General features: G+C 38.2%; 1 protein-coding gene across 1 annotated transcript in view; it reads left to right on the top strand.

Annotated features, from left to right (window-relative positions):
- The window catches only part of LOC126380493 (protein unc-79 homolog), a 29,910-nt gene extending 17,485 nt beyond the window's left edge, over positions 1–12,425 (top strand). Inside the window, exons 34-57 of the mRNA XM_050029937.1 lie at positions 324–440; positions 721–865; positions 1,780–1,960; positions 2,180–2,285; positions 2,495–2,584; positions 2,718–2,794; positions 3,150–3,268; positions 3,425–3,535; positions 3,825–3,951; positions 4,067–4,161; positions 4,261–4,366; positions 4,726–4,841; positions 5,083–5,211; positions 5,531–5,669; positions 5,922–6,076; positions 6,979–7,106; positions 7,223–7,435; positions 7,549–7,777; positions 8,112–8,287; positions 8,676–8,866; positions 9,510–9,654; positions 10,475–10,699; positions 11,272–11,394; positions 11,719–12,425. Coding sequence (XP_049885894.1) covers positions 324–440; positions 721–865; positions 1,780–1,960; positions 2,180–2,285; positions 2,495–2,584; positions 2,718–2,794; positions 3,150–3,268; positions 3,425–3,535; positions 3,825–3,951; positions 4,067–4,161; positions 4,261–4,366; positions 4,726–4,841; positions 5,083–5,211; positions 5,531–5,669; positions 5,922–6,076; positions 6,979–7,106; positions 7,223–7,435; positions 7,549–7,777; positions 8,112–8,287; positions 8,676–8,866; positions 9,510–9,654; positions 10,475–10,699; positions 11,272–11,394; positions 11,719–11,931 — 3,456 coding nt within the window. The 3' untranslated portion in view covers positions 11,932–12,425. The remainder of the gene's footprint in view (positions 1–323; positions 441–720; positions 866–1,779; positions 1,961–2,179; positions 2,286–2,494; positions 2,585–2,717; positions 2,795–3,149; positions 3,269–3,424; positions 3,536–3,824; positions 3,952–4,066; positions 4,162–4,260; positions 4,367–4,725; positions 4,842–5,082; positions 5,212–5,530; positions 5,670–5,921; positions 6,077–6,978; positions 7,107–7,222; positions 7,436–7,548; positions 7,778–8,111; positions 8,288–8,675; positions 8,867–9,509; positions 9,655–10,474; positions 10,700–11,271; positions 11,395–11,718) is intronic.
- Positions 12,426–20,296: the final 7,871 nt, after the last annotated feature.

Here is a 20,296-nt window from a genome sequence, read left to right as displayed (position 1 = left end):
TTAAAGTGTGATAGCGTTGCAGAGTTGGTGTTGTGTATTACTACGGCATCATCACTGTACTATCTTTGAGACCCTATAAATGGCTTAGGTTTGGTTTAAGTACAACTAGCTATTCCTCGTTATCACTCCTGCGTAAGGCTGGGCCCAAACCCCAAAGTGAAGATTTCTTTATCAGATGTTGATCGAGCTTCTCATGCATAAAACTGCAAAATGTCATTCGAATCCGTGCAGACGTTCGAACGTGAGTCGCTAAGGAACCCGGAGTTAGATTTATTCCAGTAATAGGTAAGGTATTGATCTGAAAAGTATTATTTTTGTGACAGCACTGCTGTGGCCCGTCGTCCGGTGGATCAGCGTATACTGCCACTAACTCCTTGGCTGCGCTCGAACCACACGTGAGAAGACATTGGCTCATGGCGCTCTTAGTTGTTCTATACAAAGTAAGAATCCTTTTTGTAACATGATACCTGCCTGATACTTGTACATTCGTTGACAACTGGCCGTCGTCTATTGTTTAGATAATATAGCTGATGGTGGATGGGTACTTTGTATCTTTCAGAGCAAATAATTGATTGAATGAGGCAGAAGATAATAAATACAAACGAAATACTGGGAGTGCGCCTTTTAATTACTGAGTCTGTTACAGTTTTAAAATCGCAGTGAAAGTTAATCATAAAGTAAAAAATATATAAATAATTACAAAACTGTATATTTTGCCAGTACCACTACAGCACGGGTACGATGTGCAGTCAAGTGCAGGCCCTGGTTCGCATAGTCCTCAACACGGTGGAAGCTCAGTACCATCAATGCAAGCGCATCCCGCCCATGATTGTCATGCCCCAAGCTCGCGCTAGAGGTAACATTGGTAAAAATAATTCTTTTACTTAATATTTAATGTACAGTGGTAATATTATATATAGTATTTTAGCGGCCAAAGGATCTACTAAAACTGTATTACGGTATTAGAGTATGTATAATATCATGGAGTAACTATTATAGTACGTAAAATAGAGGTTCCTTCACCATACAGAAAAGTTGCCGCTAAAACACGCGCAAATGGAGCGCCAGTGGCGATCATTTCTATTATCTGTCAAGTGTTCATAATGATACGACACACTATCACTATTTGACACTTTTCTATATGTATCCTTTACGGTTAGCGACATCTAGTTACTCCATGGCAAAATAGATGCAAAATATACTACGTAAAAATATGCTACGGTCCCTATTCAAACTACAAAGAGGAGAGCCGGTGGCGAGCATTGGTACCAAACATGATAATATGTGTCTTTTAGTTTCAGACGTGCGACTATGCGACTATAGAGGAGAAATATTTATGAAGCTTTCATAAATAAATAGAAAACTTTTGAATAAAGTTTACACTACTAAATACTTCATACTATTTTTGAATCACGGTTTCCAAAGACTTATTGCTATAAGGAACCCTTATAAAATTCTCCAGTCCGGACGTCTGTCTCTAGTGTGTCTACTTATTAACCAATTTAAATAAATTGTCGTTAACAGTGCCCTAATTATATTTTTCTTACTGATTATTCGTGGGCATTGAAAAAGATCTTGAAAAACAAAACATTTCGGGCATCATGTGACCAATGCTACATGGAAATTTACAGAACTCTGAACTTAACCAAATACGACTATCTTTTGGCCAGTTTTTGTTAATTTGTAATTAGTGAATGTTGTTATTAGTTAAGGTAAGTTACATTTATTTTTCATGGAATCACATTCATGTATTTCCAATTAAATCTTATCATTAAACAGTTTCTTTCGGTCTAGACCTGAGCCAACCGTCAGTAAAGACAACAGAGCACGACGCACCGCCCACGACGTTGGCAGATAGACCATCCACCAGCCCACAACCATCTACGAGCAAGGCCAAGATGCCGCAGAAATCACCCGGACACATGCCCACGCACTGGGAACAACCTACTAAGAGCACCAAGTAAATATTATATCAAGTAGTAAGACAATTATTACTATTTATTTCTATCAGAATGGAATATTAGCATCTTATTATTGGCTGTATTGGACGAATAAATACTTCATTTTATATTTTATGCTGTGACTTAGTTTTTGCCATAAGTAAATAATACATATTTTATTAGGTGCTACATTTTTTCATTTGTAATTCATTTCTAATGGTCGTGATGTTGGGTATCAGATATCAGCAATGGAGTTTGGATCAAGAATCTTCAGAGAGCGAGCTGATAGCTATTCCCGAGACCAGCGACAAATCAGACACTACTGTTCATGGCAGTACGGCGCCCGTGAGTTTTTACTATTGTTACAAATTTTACACGTTGATTAGTAAATCCATCAAACCGCCGTGGATCATGCGTGGTGCGGTGTGGTATTTATGCTCCATACCTCCACCTGTTGATTGGGCTGTGTTCAGCAGTGGCTCGTAAGTATACATTGGCAGATTATGTTTTTATGTGTGTTTAGTAAATACTATAATACATAAATTTCATTTCAGGGTTCATTCGACGAACCGTCTCATTACGAGGATCCTCCTAAAGTGGAAACCCCTGCAGCTTCCACGTCTCATGCGCCACTCAATAAAATTGTAAGTAGAACTTTGTTTTGATGTATTATTCATTCATCCGCTAAACAATACGATCCACAAAGCGACAATATTGTGATGATGACTAAGAAATATATTTAAACTCTATCGTAATAAAAATATTTTTGTACCCCAGGCAGCTATCGGTTCCCGGTCGGCACATCAGTTATCCACCAGTTCGTCTGTGTCCGTTGGCAGCGACTCCTCCAACTTGTAAGACAGTTTCTCAACAGTAACCTTGATATAGTTCTCCTACTATTTCGTTTGGGTACCCACCAACGCGGAGACGTGCGGAATCGACTAATCACAGAGTGGTATAGAGCGAGGAAGACCACTATCTGATATTGTGTCCTCGCAGTGATTGGTCGATTTCTGCGTGTCTCCGCTCCTATCCGCTTTAGTGGAAATCCAGTTTAAAAGACAGAATGCGAAAAAATAGCGAGATTCACTTATTATATTTTGTGGCTTAATGCCTAGTCGTATTTAGAAATGTTGGACAATTTATAGTACACTGTAAATATTAAAAAATAAAGTTGTACATGACAATTTTTTTGTGCTTTTATTCAAGGAAATCGACCCCGATGAGTGGTCATTCAGTAGAAATTTGGCCAGACCAGTTACATGGACATGCGCATGGACAAGCATCGCCCCGAGTTAAAATTCTTGGCAAACAGAAGAGAATAATAGGCAAGTAATTCCATAAATTTTGTTTCACTTACACCTTTTACAAAGAAAAGTACTTGGTTCTAGCAATTGTTATTGCTTCCGTTACTGCTACTATCAATAACTTTACTAAACCTACAAATCTCTGTTAAAAACTTTGGATGTGAATACAATGTTTAGTAGGGAGCAGTACTTCTCCAGACACGGCTCCATCTTCAAACGGAGACGGGGCGGCGGGACCCTGGGCGCCACTCAGCAAGTCTCCACCTCTGCATTACATCAAGAGTCCAGGTGGGTAAAGCAGGAATTCATAATACTAAACTAGTATATTACATTGGTTCCTTACTTTTTAGTAAGTACTTATTGCTGTTAAACTTGTACTTACAATCAATATAAACACCGTGCGATTAAGTAACTTTATCCATTTATTCATTGATCTCACAACCCGCACGAGAGAAGATCTATTTACGGAAATGGTGTCCCCACCATTTACAAAAGCAAAAGTGTCAACATTAGGTCGGATTGTCCTATATTTCTAATTTATATCTTAGCAATAGTTACTGCTGAATTGTAATTCCAGTAAGAACCGGTTATGCATACGCGTCGCCTGAATCGCCGCTGTCCAAAATGGAGGTTGCGTTCACGGCGCCTACGCCGGTCCACGCGCCTACGCAGATACAGCCCTTTAACATCCCACCTCCTGAGAGGCAAGTTCATATTAATTCTCGTACAATATACAGTTATTGAGTATAAAGGACACATAAATATTTTTTAAAAAGCAGGTATCAAGGCCGAAATAAATAATTGCTGTTACGTTTTCAGATTGCTACCCATCGGCCCTAAACCCAACAAAGAACAATATCCGGTATTCAACGCTCTAGTAGACCGTGTGCGGGAAGCTCTAAGCTTGCCACCAGGTAAAAATCAGATATAATAAATGGCAGATGCGAAACCACATCAAAACTACATTATATTTTATATGAATAATAATGTCTACATTTGTATTATTATTTTAGATGACTCCACCGATAAAACAGACTCAAGTAAATCTGAACCAGAACCTTCTCCAACACCAAAAAGTCGGCCGCAGGAGTTCAAGAAGTTTTTGTCAGAGGGTAGCAGGTAGGAGCTAACTCCTAAGTGTATAGGATTTATTTAGATTAATCAATTCTTGGGAAATTGGCATTTAAGGGTGGATTTCCATCAAAGCGGAGACGAGAGGAGCGAAGATATGCAGGGGTTGAGTAAATCTGAATCAGAACTTTATCCAACATCAAAAACTCGGCTGCACAAGTTCAAGAAGTTCTTGTCAGAAGGTAGCAGTTAGGAGATAACTCCTAAATTCGATCGAGAAGACGTTGTCTCGCTCTATCTCTCACGGTAATTAGTCAATTCCTGCATGACTCCGCTCCTTTCCTCTGCGCTTTGGTGGAAAGACCCCAAGGTGTAGGTACATGATTAATGTCATATCATACACTTAGGTCTCGAGGTACTTCACCACGTCGACTCGCGCGGCAGGCGGCTCAGTTGGGCTCGCCGCCGACGCCGGCGCCCTGTGCTGCGGTAGAGTCTACCAGTGCTCGTGCGCACAATACTGGTACTTTAATAACTGTTTCTAGGCGCAGTCGCGAAAACTGATTGCAGACCTTGCTAGAATCATCGCTGTAATACAGATTGTCTTAAATATATCTGTATTATGATTGTGATGTTGTTTTCGAGTTTGAGATAGAATTATATAGAAAGAAATCATTTAATACCGAAAGTGTCGGTCATGAATCAATTTCTGCGGCTGTCTCTTTTCTTGGAGTAGATGTGAGCAATGTGGTTTAATTGTTTAGCAGTGAACTTTATTATAGAGAGCGCTTGCGATCCCGCCGGTAGCTGGTGGGACGACGACACAAGACAAGCACATCGCGCCGCGCATGCGTGCGCCGCGCCTCGCCCCGACACCACCATGTGCTATCGTTGTGAGTGTAATGTTATATCTCAATTAATTTACTAAATCATATCAACTCCTAACAACCTGTCACTGTAAACTATTTTTACATTTATCTGAAAAGAAGAACACCAAAAGTTGTTACAAGTTTATCTTTTGCTAGCCCGCAGGAGAAATCTAGTAATATTTTGCGTCATAAAAAAGCTTAGTTTATATTATTTGCCTAGGTTATATATCATCGCAATAGATAATACAATAGACAAGCTAGTTTCAATCCAGGTAAAAAAAATTGAAGGTTTTGTTGAAGAAAATCACACCGGTATGCATGAACTTTTTTACGTATTTATCAGGTGCTGAATGCGGTACTGCGGTGGAACAGTACAGCGACGAAGAGCTCGGGCTGAGTATCATAGTGCTGGCAACATTTGTGCACCGGGAGCCGGCGGCTGCTGCTGCCATGTTACCGGCTCTACTGCACAATGTCAGCAGGTAAAATAATCAACTTTACAACTCATGCGAATCAAAAAATCATTGATTATTTTAGAAACCACAAACATTTTGCATAGAGCAAAGAAAAACAACACAAGTGATAGCTCAGATAAAGAGCGTCGTAAATAGAATGACTTCCAGCTTAACAGCTCAAGGTAAAATACAAATTGATATAGGATATCTTCTATGAATCTGTTATCCTGATAATGTCTAAAAATTACAAGTGACCTAAAGTTTGGTATACTCGCGTAGGGTGGTGCAACTGGGCAACTACTCGTGGCAAGCCGAGACCAACACGCGCCTGCCTGGCAGCGCGGTGTTCGTGGCGCACCAGTTCCTGCGCACCGTGTTACACCAACTCGCTCCCAACAACGTCTTCCTACAGATGTTCCTGCAGCGAACTCCTGGTATGTTACAATTTTCTGGGTACATCTTCCGCTTTTACAGGGTGCGCTTACCTAACCTGAAGTTTTGACAGGTCCGGTTACTTACAGATGCGATTGCCTATTTGACCTTACAACCAGTTAAGGGAAAACCAGCCCATTACATGTTAAGTCACATACGTCCAAAACGAATTGCTCGATACTGTAGGTTTCCTCGTAATGTTTACATTCACCGTTGAGCATGTTATAATGATTTATGTTCTAAACATGATTTCGAAAGTCTTTGATTTTGGCTCGTGCTGGATTTAAACCTGCGACCTCTCAGTGAAAGTCAAGCGTTCTTCCAAGTGCTACCACGGCTGTATTTTCTGGACACTTCATATATATGAAGTTTTTTTTTTCAATAACATTCAAATTAAAAAATATTTATTTTTCAAAATTGGCTTACAAAGTTAGCGCTTTTTGAACGTCAAACATAATTAAATTACATATTATGTAACTAGCTGTAAAACTACTACCACATCGGAATCTGTAACGCTGAGGGAAAGACGTGGCCAGAAAACCTCCCAGCACAGGGCCCTAGTCCTACTGTTTCATGTTTTCCTTTCTTTTCTTTTAATCCAGTTTGTATTACATAATTTATAGACTTAACACGCATTGGAGAACTACTAGAACGACTAGACATTAGACACGCATTGGAGAACTACAATTGGACAAAAGGGTGAAGAAGCTTCAACATTGTTCCTGTATTCAGGATTCAGAACAGTGTGACGTCATGTACTTCTATATTTTCACGATTTATTTTAGGTTTTCTTTCGTCGTTTCATTCGAGCATTCATCTAGGGCGGAGCCTTATGCTCAATCCTTATATATAATTTTAGAAAACTTTAAAGAAGAAAATTAATGTAGATTCCTTATTGTTACAGAGAAGCAACGGCTGATATTTTTCAAGAGCATAGCGCAAGCTTTTGTTGATTTCAATGAGTTGTACCCCTGTGGACCGCTGCAATTAGTTGTAGAACATCTGAATTCTAAGAAAACCTTGTCTATCGAAGTAAGTAAAATTAATTATTAAGATAAATATGTTCTGACGGACAAAACAGTCCAGTCCAGTGAACTTTCGCTTTCCATTAATAAGTCAACTTACTGATACACATGTCACGTACTTAGCAAATCCCGGTAATTTCTGGCAACATGGCGATGTACTTGGAGTGTCTTGCGCCGGAAGCGTTGGGCCCGCACAGCGCATGCGCAGCGCTGTTGCAGCAAATGGAGGCTCTGTTCCGAAGCATCTCCCTTCAGTTGCCGCAGTTGGACGATGTGCTTCCACTCCTGAGGGCTGCCACCGCTGTCTTGAAGATACCTCACGCTGAAAAGCATAAGGTAGTTCACGCGTTCTTCACGCGTTCTTAATCTTATAATGTAAAATAAAGTCAACAAAAAAATGTCATATCATACCCGAAAATTTCAAAGTAAGTATATTTATTTTCTTGCAGAGTATACTCGAACCAATATCAAAGATCATCAGCTATGGGATCCAGAATTTCGTGCTGAAGCTCTCTGTGATATCTGAACTGAGTGTAGTATGCGTGCGCGTGTTCAGCCGAGACCGTGACAAGTTGCTCGTCTGCCGCGTGCTCGTCTATGAGCTCGTACAAGCGCTGCGTACTAAAACGACCATCCCCGATGATAATCTCTTCATACTGATACAGTTCGTGCTTCAAGGTTAGTTTGATAAGTCGACTGTTTATATCAATAATGCTTGTGTACAGGATGGTCCAAAAGTACAAAACGAATACTCTAGATATAAGCGCGTAGTCTACCAGAAACATCCATTGAGAATATTTACGTTTTTCGTTTCTTTAAGGCGCTCGTTCTTTTTCTCACAGCATGTTTTGAAACAATATCACTTACTATCGAAATCTATCAAGATTTATTGATTACTCATGTTAGTTAGATACAAGTGAACCTAATAAAAGGTTGTAAAAATTGCGGTCTTTTTAAAGATTTCTTAAATGACTCTAGACTAAAAATAAACAATTGTAACGTTTGATCCCAGGCCATGGCTGCACGTTGCTACTTCCTCCGCAACTAAACACCGGTGACTTGCTGACGCCCGGGCCGAGCGGTTCGGAGGCGAGGGAGTTGGGCAGCGGCGCCGTCGACTGCATGCGTCCACACCTGTCTGACATGATCGAACTGCTGCAAGACCCGCACTTGCTTAACAAAATCAAGGCAAGTCTGTATCTAGAGGTAGATCATAGTTGTTGACAGGATATTTGTTGATGTACGTGTTATTATATTTATAAATTATTAGTATATTTGAAAATGACGGACGGAGAGGAGAGCGAGAAGCGCTCTCTCGCCCAGCGGTGATTGGTCGATTCCTGCATATCTCTGCTACAAAAGAAACAACATTCGAAAGCCTTGATTATATCCATTGCATGAGTTGTACTGCACTAGTATAGCTTACTTGCTCTGCACACAAGAGGTAATGTCAACTGTAGAAATATGCGACATACATAGTTTATTGCTATGCTCTAAGGATAGGTTGTGTTGTAGAGAGCTGTCATCTTACGCGTTTAGTGTAAGTGCACATTTATTAATATAACCTAATCTTCAGGGTTCAGTGTCGAAGTCAATAGTGAATCGCAACCTGATCTGCCTGAATGAAGATACACTGGGAGCGATTGTCAAGGGTGGGATTGCGCAGTATGTGGCAGTGGAACTGGCACTCGAGCTGTGTCGCGGCAAGCAAGGAACCGGCCAGGCGGGAAGAAACGTCATGTGCAGCGTCACTGCCTCTATACTAGGGTAAATATCTTGAATGCATATCGATACGATATACGATAGAAAAAAAATATGGTGATAAGGGAGTGTTGTGGTGTGAAAGAAAATGTAGTGACGAGAATTGTAGAGGCGGATGTGAGAGTACTCTAAACCGGCGATGCATGAAGTCTTAGAGTGGAAGAAGCGAAAGTAGTGTGACAGGGTCGTAGTAAGAGGAATTCTGTGGCTGCCTACCCCAATAGGAAATAGACATCATCTTATGTACGTGTTTATTTAAATTGGTATTCTTTACCGGTGTCAATATGGTAAATGCAGAGCCAAATCGTGCGATAATCGATGGCTTCATTTGGAGTTATGGTTACTGATTCCCATTCGGTTTTGCCATGCCCTTTGTTTCCTTGACTCCTTTCAATTTTTCTTGGCTCAATCTAATGCCGTGTTTAAAATATTATCAACGTTCTACTTTTTTAAGTCTTGTGCCAAGTTAGTTGGATTAATGAATAGTAAAGGGGTGTAAATTACATGATGCTCTAAATACTAGGGGTAACAAATGTAATTGCCCGGTTGTAGTCAGAGACATTTCTTTTTTCAATCAAATGTGTTTGCTCTTGACACTATTTTGCGTCTTAAAGAGGTAAAGAAACTACATAATATAGCCCTTTGTCAGGTCGCGGGAGGTGTCGGAGTGCGTGACGCGGGTACGGTTGATCTCGTGGCTGGTGATGGGCGCGCTGTGCAACTCTCGCGGCGTGCAGCCGCTACAGCAGCCGGTGCCGCAGGACGCCACTTGCCATATCACCGATCATATTCAGGTACGTTCCCTTAAGTTATCCTTAGGCATAGAATTAACGACCTCTAATGTAGGTACAGTCAGAAGCAAATAGTTAGTGACAGTCAAGGTATACATATAGTTAGCAACATCCAGAATGTCCAATAATCAGGGACGTTCAAGGTGGCCGTATAGATAGTAAAGCTCTAATATATTGTCATATTTACGACGACATAATTGAGCCCAACTATTTGACATTGTAAGCGTCTCGCGAATCTGGACGATTAGGTTGTTGCCAACTTTTTGAACACGCAGGTTGTGCCGATGTTTTTGGTCATTCAAAGTGTTACTATCTATACGGCCACCTTGAACGTCCCTAATTATTGGACATTCTGGATGTTGTTAACTATATGTAACCTTGACTGTCACTATTTGTTTCTAAGTGTACATTGATTTAAAACATGCATCTCCGTTGCAGTTTCTTGTCATTCCTTCTTCTCAGCCATAATACCTTACGAAATTTCTTTGATTCATAGATATGAAATTGATCATCAACAAGTTTATATAAAATAATTATTTAATAAGGACACTCCCCCAATACAACCAATACGAGCTTGGAGCTGTATTTACTCTTCTTTTTGTACTATTTCTTTATAACACAACATGACATGACGCTTGTATCCCCGAAGAAGTAGACATAGGTGTATAGCGTATACACCCGCTCCTCGCCAGGTATGTATAAGTCCCATGTATTAGTGGCGAGCCTATTGCCATTAACCGGGCACAAGTCCTAGATACTACGTGACCATTTGTTTAGATCTAGAGTAACCGTTTTTCTACTGTAAAATACCGTTGTATCGCAGACGATAATGTCCTCGTACGTGGAGCAGTCTAAGCCGGCGGCGCAGCGCATGAACGCGCTCTTCCACGCGTTCATCCTCTGTCAGCTGTGGACGCTATACCTAGAAGAGTTGGCCAACGGAACCACGCCCAGCAGCGAACCACACAACACCACCGTCTGCATACTACTCGACTTCTGGTGCAAACTGGTGCCCAGTATACTGCAAGTCACTGTTCAATCTAAAGTTGTAAGTTAATGCCAATTGTATTCTTATAGCTTGTAAACGTTCTATGTTGATCTATCCATCCAATCGGCGTACATTATCCCACTGTCGAATATAGGCTTCCTCTATTTTGTCACCACCATTTCCGGTCCTGCGTTAACCCCATCTACTGCTTCCCCTATAGTAAAAAAACATTTAATTCTCATACTGTAATACTAACCATTTTAAGTCATTGCTCATGATATACTTCGTCTATTCGACTGCGACTGTGACAAATATATCGCGTTACCTCTTATTTCGTGTCTGGGGATATTGTTATCTATACTTATTTATAGGGATATTATTATATACGTATACTATATTTTTCACAAAATAGGAGGTAACGCGATATATTTGTCACAGTCGCAGTGGAATAGACAAAGTATATTCAGACTTGTCTTTCGTTTATTCATCTGTTTAGCGTATACGATATATACGACGATAATAGTTTTCAGTTTTTTTTTTCTTCTTTTTATTTTTATTACCGTGTTTTATGTTTACTGTGTCTTATAAGCGGGTAAAACTTAAAGATAGAGTAATATTGTTTCTCTTTGCAGTTGGCTGAAACAGTAAACTTACATTTCCTGAGTCTTCTGGAATCGCTTCTGGAATGCAATTCGACCGTCCTCAGCAAGCTGTTGCCTCTGTGGACACCTATACTGCATTCCCCAATATTCAACGTAAGATTATTTTCCAAAAGAGGTCCTATAAATTTGGGTTTACAGATGAGGCACATATTAACTATAGGTAAAGAGCAAAATTTAAACAGCAATAGGTCTTATAACAAATTAAGGATTTTACTTTTTAATGGGCGACCTATCACCATGAGGTTTATCATATTCACTTTAAGACTTCGCTCAAAACATAATTCAAGTTCTATTTTGATTACTCGCGACTCTGCCACCCCATTAGTAATTGCGGTTGTGAGTTTGTACATGCATGTATGTTGCGTATAAACAGTTGCTTTAAAAATGTTGAAGGAAGTGTTTCTTCTGCATTCGCAGATGCCGCGTCACGTATCGCAGAGATTGGACGCGTGTCGAGAGGTAATGCCGGAGGGGGTGCGCTCTTACCCGGGCGCAAGCAATATGAGCGCGGGAGTGACTGCCGGCGTCGACAGCACGGGCAAAACGGCGCGCGCGCACCGCCGCCTGCACCGCCTCCTCGCCAAGATGGCGCAGCTTGAACTACAACCACAGAGCTTCTACTTCATATAGAGTTCACTTCCACGACGGCACTTTCCGTGATAATATTAAAGGCTTGAACTTACAAACAGGGTGCTAGTGACACCTAGTGACACCTGACAAATAGTCAGAATTTCATAAATTATCTTTCACCTAGGATACTACCCAATTATTCTTGTGTGAAATGTACAACTTATAACCTCTACCAGCGAGAAAAGTTTTATATAGGTTATAGCTACATAAGTAGTAGCATTACAAACCTGTTAGTTGGGGTAATCAGAGGTACACATCCATCGCAAGATGAACAAAAAAAGATAAAAATAATTTGAATAAATGCCACACGCAATCCGCAAATTAAACGCGGAGTTTACATTTGTGCTGAAGTAGTGAAAAAAGTTAAGATAGTTTTAATGTAACAGCTTAGTGAGAAAACCGCTGCCAATGGATGAGAGTAAGAGAATTAGGTTTAACGTTTTTCGCTGTATGGTACAGTCATGAGCAATATAATGTACCCACTTTAGGACTCTGTCGCAGAAGTTAATGTGGCATGGTACCAAAGTGTATACATATTAATGCTCATGACCGTACTAGAAACCCATATACACTATTGTGGCTATGCTTTTTTGACGAATACAGTATTTATTTTAAAGTATTTCACTGCTGTATTCGAAATAATACAGAGAGTGATTATAGAATAATAATATACAGCAACCGTATCTTGTACCATCGGTCAATTTATAGATGTTTAATTGTAGTTATACATTAAAAACTATTGAGAGATTTATGATTAACTTGAGGTGATATACTTTTCGGTTAGTTCAAAGGCAACTAGATTGTATTTGTAATTGAATTTAAAAGATTGTAATGTTAATTATACATAAAAAAAAAACTAAAATTAAATCTAGTTCAAAGCAATATTTTTAAAACGCAATACATGAAAATCAATGTTGATATTTGGGGTAGCAAGTTTTGGGTGAAATACAGGTATCTAGTTGTGCTCAAGACGGTTCTTTGCCCGTGGTCCTACTGCGTAATTCTACTAGTAGTTTTAAAAATTGTCGAAACGTGTCTCTCAAATATTTATCTTCTTTTTCTATCGTGTGGGTGCGGATTACCAACCCTATTAACCCTAGTGTCAGGGTTATTATTGAGCCGCCAAAGGCCCCTGCATGGCTCATGTAACGAATACACCCTTACATCAGTAACTAGTAACCGGGACGAACGGCTTAACGTACCTTCCGAAGCACGGATCTACTTACTTTCGGACAATCAGGTGATCAGCCTGTAATGTCCTAGCCAAACTAGGGATCACAAAGTGATTTTTGTGATATGTCCCCACTGGATCGTGAGCCCAACGCTCAACCACTAGGCCACAGAGGCCGTTATAAATATACGTTAGAAATATTTATGAAATAATAAGTTATGCCGTCGTCAAAAATGGTCAAACGTCGAACTTTTTGTTACACCTGGTATAATACTGTTACACTCGTGCGAGAACCGATCACGCCGTGAGGGTGGTCGCTTAAAGAGAAATATTTACTCCGTATTGTAAGTACCTGAATTTCCCCAAACTGTGAATTTCCTTATAGCTTTATTGTATAAGAAATAGTGAGAAAATAATATAACTCGTGATCGCGTCTGAAACTCATGTATCAGAAATTGATAAAAATAATCTACCTCTTATTAAATTAGTTAATATAGATAGCCGCGGCTCGTTCGAATTTTAAATACTGAACAGCATGGACCTGTTTATAATGACGACTTGAATGTACAGTACAAAACACTTAATTGGACACGCTAAAATACTCAGGCGCAGGAATCAATAAAGGGGCGCTTTGTAGCTGTGAAATAATCTTACATTGACTACGTCCTTCGTGTATGTACTAATGTCGCGTTGTATTGTCTTCAAAGCCCAAGCAATATGTACGAAATGTACATTGCACTTCACAACTTAAAAATATGATAACAATGGTGCTCATTATAATCAATATGTTGCAATTTTATGCTTTAATCATTGTAATTTAACAAACTAACTTAATATCGTATCAGTTTGACATGATTATAATCACTAGAGCCATTGCTGTATACTCCTTTGTCTTTGACCAATCAGAATTATCGGGACTAGGCTGCATAGTCTTATGATCTTAGCCATTATTTAAGCCATTGTCTACTGAAAAAAATTTAAAACAGGAAACAGTAATTTTTTTAGAGAAAATGAATAACATGATTATGTGTTTAGGCTGCCTTTTCGTAAATTTGATATGACTGATCTTTTTTCATAGCAAAATACCGAACAATTAGGCATTTTCCAAGGACGTCGTTCCAGCGTCTTCTAGACTGTTTAGTGCGCAGTCGGACTGTCCGACTGCAACCACTTTCCAGTCAAGAAACGATTTCAGTCCCATTATAGCTCATATATCCATGCTGATCAGTAACGAGTGCATTTACAAATGTAGAAATAATAATAATTGATACTATTATTTATCATAATATGTTGTTTCGGCCATGAATGTGTCTTTTTTAATAAAAGAAAAGCAATATTTAAAAAATGCTAATTTCATGTAATTAACAACCTAATTAACAGGTTGGTACAGAAACGCCTAGATTTTAGAAAGTTCGTATTTTAAATGAGGAAGTTTCCAGGCTACGCTCCCCAAAAATAATATAGATGGCGATATCGTGATTTAACGTGATGATTGCCTATTTTCTCGTTACCCAGTTACATAATTATTCAAAAATAAAATGTAATGAGAACCATGTATAAAAATTTTAGCCTGATATTTTAATTATAATATATACGTCTGATATAAATGGGTATCTGTATGTATGTATTTATATTTATATATTTCTATTTTATTTTTATTTATTTATTTTACTTTTATTTGTTTTTTATTTATAGTATTTATTATTTTATAATAGATGTTGCACTGTCCCGCACCAAATTGTAATAATGTTTCCTATCCACTGGTTGCCTGGAAGAAATTGCTGCTTAGCAATAAGGCCGCCAGATTGTACATAACATAACAATAACATAACAAATACTTTATTGCACAAACAGGAAAAAACAAAATACAAAACAAAAGAGAAATAGAATTAGTACAATAGGCGGCCTTATTGCTAAGTAGCAATCTCTTCCAGGCAACCTTTAAGTATAGGAGATATTGAATATTAGGTAATATAGCGGGATAGTGCAGCATGGGAATACTTGTGCATATAAAAATAAATACACTGTAGTACTGTATCTATCTTCATCTGTGTGAATTTGTTTTGTATGTTGTGTGCAATAAAGTATATTTGATTTGATTTGATAAAGAAAGAAACATTTATTATTTGGATCACATTCTGTATAGAATTATGTTGCTACCTATATTGCTTATTTTTATTTTGATCAGAATGATAATGGAAGATGTAATTGTGCCGGTGTAACTAAAAGTGTCATCATTTATACCCAAAAACAAAAATTAAAGATGCATATGTCTGTTATTCATAAAAACAGAAAAAGTACAGCGCAATCTATATTGTTTTTTAGGAACGTAGCCTGAAAAGTCTCTCATTGATCCGACAGGGGAAAGATAGGAGATCTGGTTTAGTAGTCAAGGTGTCTTGCCATCACGGGCATCGTCAGATACGATACACATTTTAGGTTAAGAAAAAAAATATTATCACTTTAGGATAAAATATTATAAGCCTAAGTATTACTAGTAAGTAGCCTGTATTACCACCGTTGGGATATGGCATCTGTATTATTATGATTAACCTTTTATTAACCAGATTTTCCCGTGACGTACTTCTGTTATTTGTTTTTAGTAGCAGTTTAATAATGAAATAAAAGAAGGAAATATTATACTTGGAAAATTTTAATATAAAATTATAGTACCTACGTATCTAATGTTGTGTTCAATAATAAATAAAGAAATTCTACTTATACATAAACAGTCTATATACAACCTCCCCTCAATCAACCGGAGGGGTTATGGAGCATACTCCACCACGCTGCTCCACTGAGGGTTGGTGGAGGTGTTTTTACAGCCATTAGTCGGGACCAGTGGCTTAACGTGCCCTCCGAAGCATCATCTTACTTTTTCGGACGATCAGGTGAGTCAAGCCTGCAAAGTCCTTACCAAATAAAGGACAGTCTCACAAAGTGATTTCGACAATGTCCCCAGCGGGAATCGAACCCCGGACCCAGAGGCTGTTATTCTATAATTATACATTAACCAATGATATTCCATAATTATTAATAGTTTAATTATTCGATCTGTTTTAATATTTAAATCATAGCCGTCTCTGTTCTATTCTTTGGTACCTATATAGATAAAATATTTGCGTATAGAAGAGGTTTTCAACCAGAGGGCCGCTTGTATATTTTCAAGTATGGCGTAAATTGAATGACGCGTTGAAATCACGAATAGCTATTTTAATGAGAAAAGGTATAAAAACCAGTGACGCGTAGCGCGTGCGCTTGTCGTTGTCAGGTTTCCATAGTAACGGAGCGGAGGGTGTCCTGGGGGCGGGTGGAACACTCGCTCGACTTGTGTTTCAATCGCCTTACCAGAATCTCTCGCTAATTACGTTAGTTTTATTTAGCTACATTGCTTTTTAGGGTTCATACCTAAAGGGCGTCTTTAGTAGAGTCTGTACTCTACTAATGATCCTCGGCCGCTGTCCGTTACACATTTATAGGTGTACTATACGGAACTCTCCACGCGCCAGTCCGATTCGCACTTGGCTATTCATCGCTGGTGTGCCGTGAAACTTCGATGAATGTAAAGGTTGAAAACGCCTGGCGTATTCGTTTGAAATGTGTATAAATTGTAAATGTTACATGATAGGTGTGTATGTACGTTGTGTAAATAAACGCTTGATTAGTTACCACAATTTGGAGCTTTTTATTTAACACATCACTATATAGATTATTATTAATGCAATATTTAATTATCGTTATTGCAATATGTTGGTAAGATTTGCAGTTAGTGTGACCTATGGAAAATAAATTACGCGTCATAAAACCTGACAAAGAGACGATATGTTTTGCAATCTTTTGTATACGCTCGTTGATAGCGGCCAGAGAATAGTTTCAATGCACAGCAGTAAATCCATCACAATACGTTGACGAAATAACTAAGAGTAGCATATTATTTACATAGACGTGTGGGATTTGAGATTAATGAATATTTAAACACTAAAAATAAATATTTATTACCACATCTATGGTGTAATAGTGTTTACTTACGAATTTAGATTTTGCTGGACATATCTACAACAATACGAGCACTACTGAATTACATATTGTCACAATTACCTAACAAGAAAGTCGCAATAATAGTTACTTGTTTATACAAATATGTTATGTCTTATGCGCAAGTGCCGAGTTTAATTACGAACTAGCTATAAGTATTTATTTTAAATATTTTAATTTTCAATAAATATCATAGACCCGCGAGTTTACTCTGCAAATGAGGTTGTATGGCTATGTCCTCCTGCATTTTGTAACGGAAATATCCGAAAATTAAAAAGCGACTTTTACTCAAGGGGTCGTTTAACCCTTTTCGTGCTGGAGTGGTGAAAACGTATTTAATTGCGCCTCTTGTTTTGGTCGTCCGCTGTAGTATAGCGCATTGGTAATTAGTTTTTATGGACCTCTGACCCGGCTGTACTCGTACAATACCATCTTGTATTGTTTCACTTTAATTGTGATACGGTCGTCGCTTCGTGTGAATTTGATTACGCGCGCACAGATTGCCATTTGCACGCATCTAACAAAATGGCATGGAAGTGTTTTTTTCGATGTGGCCAATTGATTACAACGACACAATGATTATTGATTACGCGGGGTAATCTTTATGCGTATTCCTTTTCCCCTCGCCTGTGAAACTTTCATACGTGGTAACATCAACCGCAGTAAGCGGTGGCCTAAAGGAGACCATCTGTCTATTGTAGTTTAACATGTAGGTAGCAAAGAAATTCTATTACGACTCTACCTGTAACCTCAATCTAATTGATACTGGCTGGATTATTTTATGCATAGAAACTTTAAGTTAGTTGTTTTTGATTATAGAATAATAACCGTTTAATACAAACTTTTATTGAATATTTAAATTACCTGTCTCTTTTTAAAGTTTTTTTCCGATGATATTTAATTTTCCAACTCAGTACCTAAGTCTTGAAATTATCCAGAGCATAGGAGTGTGTAGGGGCATAGGTTTCCCAAGGGTAAAGTAATCAATGTAATATACCCTTAAAAATTATGGACCGACGCCCTCATTAAAATACCTACGAGCTCCTATGAGCTTACACTAGTAATTCACACACATGGTAAGTCCTCAATAGTGAGGTGCACATGTGGGACATTTCTTATTCCACGTAGAAAAGAAAACTTTAAATCGTTTACAATGTGGTTGAAAAATACAGAAATGTTTTTAACGTTTGTTTTTCCTTAAATCATGAGAGTAAGATTTCGCACAACCCCTTTTAGAATTGGGCAATGACAACGCTAATAATGTACTTACATTGAACTCATTAGGTAGTTACCCACTGACGCCCACTATGACCCACATGAGAGAAATTGGGTGTGACCATACACAATAGGCCGGCTAATACAGCCATTTTGGACGCAATCGCAACAAAATGCGTTCATTAGACGTCTTTTGTGATGCATTGGGTAATTTTCACGCCTATATACGCGTAGGTTGGAGTATTTGCAATGAGCTACGGAGGCATACCTTAAAATTCATCCTGTGTGCAATATCTGCCAATAATAATTACTAATAATAAATAATATTCTTTCATAGCTTCTTTTGTCAAAAATGAATATCTATTGAAAATAATAATATTATAAGGCGGACAACAATCTTCGTTTTGTTTAGCCCCATAGATGGTCTGGTCAGCCTTCGCCTTCTACACAAATTAATCAATTACCAGTTACTCTAATGTATTCATGTCTGTCTAGTCAATGAGCCGTGTAATTAAGACATCGTTCAATCACTTTTCTATTGAAGCTTAATATTTTCCCATGACTATCATTAAGCTACCGCCTTTGGTTTGTCAGCGTTTTACGTTTTTATGACTAAAGAATTATCTTTTGTACACTTTTTTGCGAATTATTACTTAGCGTAATTGATTAGTAATGAGATAAACATTGACACAAAATGTTATACCCTTAAAGAAGAACATAATTTTGTGGATATTTTAAGACCTTCAAACACAGCATACACATAGGTAAGTATTTCAAATTGGTTGATCTACCTATATGCGTAGGTACATTAGGTTTTTATTCTGCAAAATTTCTCACACAAGTCACACGTTGACACGTATAACAATATTTTTTTTTTATTACAGAGATGTGCAGCACCTACTAACACGTCTCGAATCCGAGCCGAATCTAGAACAAATGTCTCATTACTTATTACCTAGTGTGATGGATCAACATAATCCAATGACGTTGTATAACGATTCCAATCATTCGTGCATGTGCTTTGTTATAGGTAAAGCTGAGAACACAATGGTTATTTTTAATTTTAGTATGTTAATTTATAAGTAGGTATATTTACTGCTTATGAATCTTGGTTTTACTCTGCTTTAAATACAAAAGAAGGAAGTGTGCGAAAGCAGATAATACATAATTATATGAATATTCCAGTCTGAGTTCTAATATATATATTTTTTTAAATGACTATTTATTTATATTTAAACTCTAGATAGCTATATGTTTTCTGCATTAGCAGAAATAATGTCGTAATTATTGTAATGCTTTCATCTGAAGATATTATATTTACTTACCTATACGTACTTAAGGAACTTAGCTATTGTACATATACAATGTTGTACAAGACAATACATGTTTTCTAAATAAAATATTGATAATAAGATATACCTATGTATTCATTTTTAAAACTGTTACAAAGCTATTGGGCTTCATGGTTGAATCTACCTTATGAATGCATGTAAAAAGCGCGCGAACCGCAGCTTCCCGCAAGATGGCGGGGCGTGTGTTGCGTCACGACAAAAATGGCATAATAACAATGATTACGCGCGTGCACCTCGCTGATCATACGGGATCCGTGTCACACTCTGTGAATAGTTTTCGTGTGTAGTGTTGTACCATTGTCACATACGGCCACTAGCATGTTCAACTACTCACACGCTAGACTTGTTAATGCATAAAACAAAAAAAAATATTGCTTCTCCTTAAACCTCGGCTAGATACTTTAATTCTTTGTTTACTTTTCGTTGTGTTAAAACGAAGAGCGATAACACCATTTCCAAACATTGCATCCATACAACGTAGCACAAACAATTGATAGATTGAATGACAGTAGGTACTAATCGCTGCGCTCTTAAAGTAGACCAAGAAGCTGTAACATAACAACACTAACACGTTCCCACATCTCCGTGGTGA

Source organism: Pectinophora gossypiella, chromosome Z (genome assembly GCF_024362695.1).
Source record: "Pectinophora gossypiella chromosome Z, ilPecGoss1.1, whole genome shotgun sequence".
NCBI classification, from domain to species: domain Eukaryota; kingdom Metazoa; phylum Arthropoda; class Insecta; order Lepidoptera; family Gelechiidae; genus Pectinophora; species Pectinophora gossypiella.
Note: the sequence above shows the minus strand (reverse complement) of the source record. Positions and strands in the feature narration are given on the sequence as shown.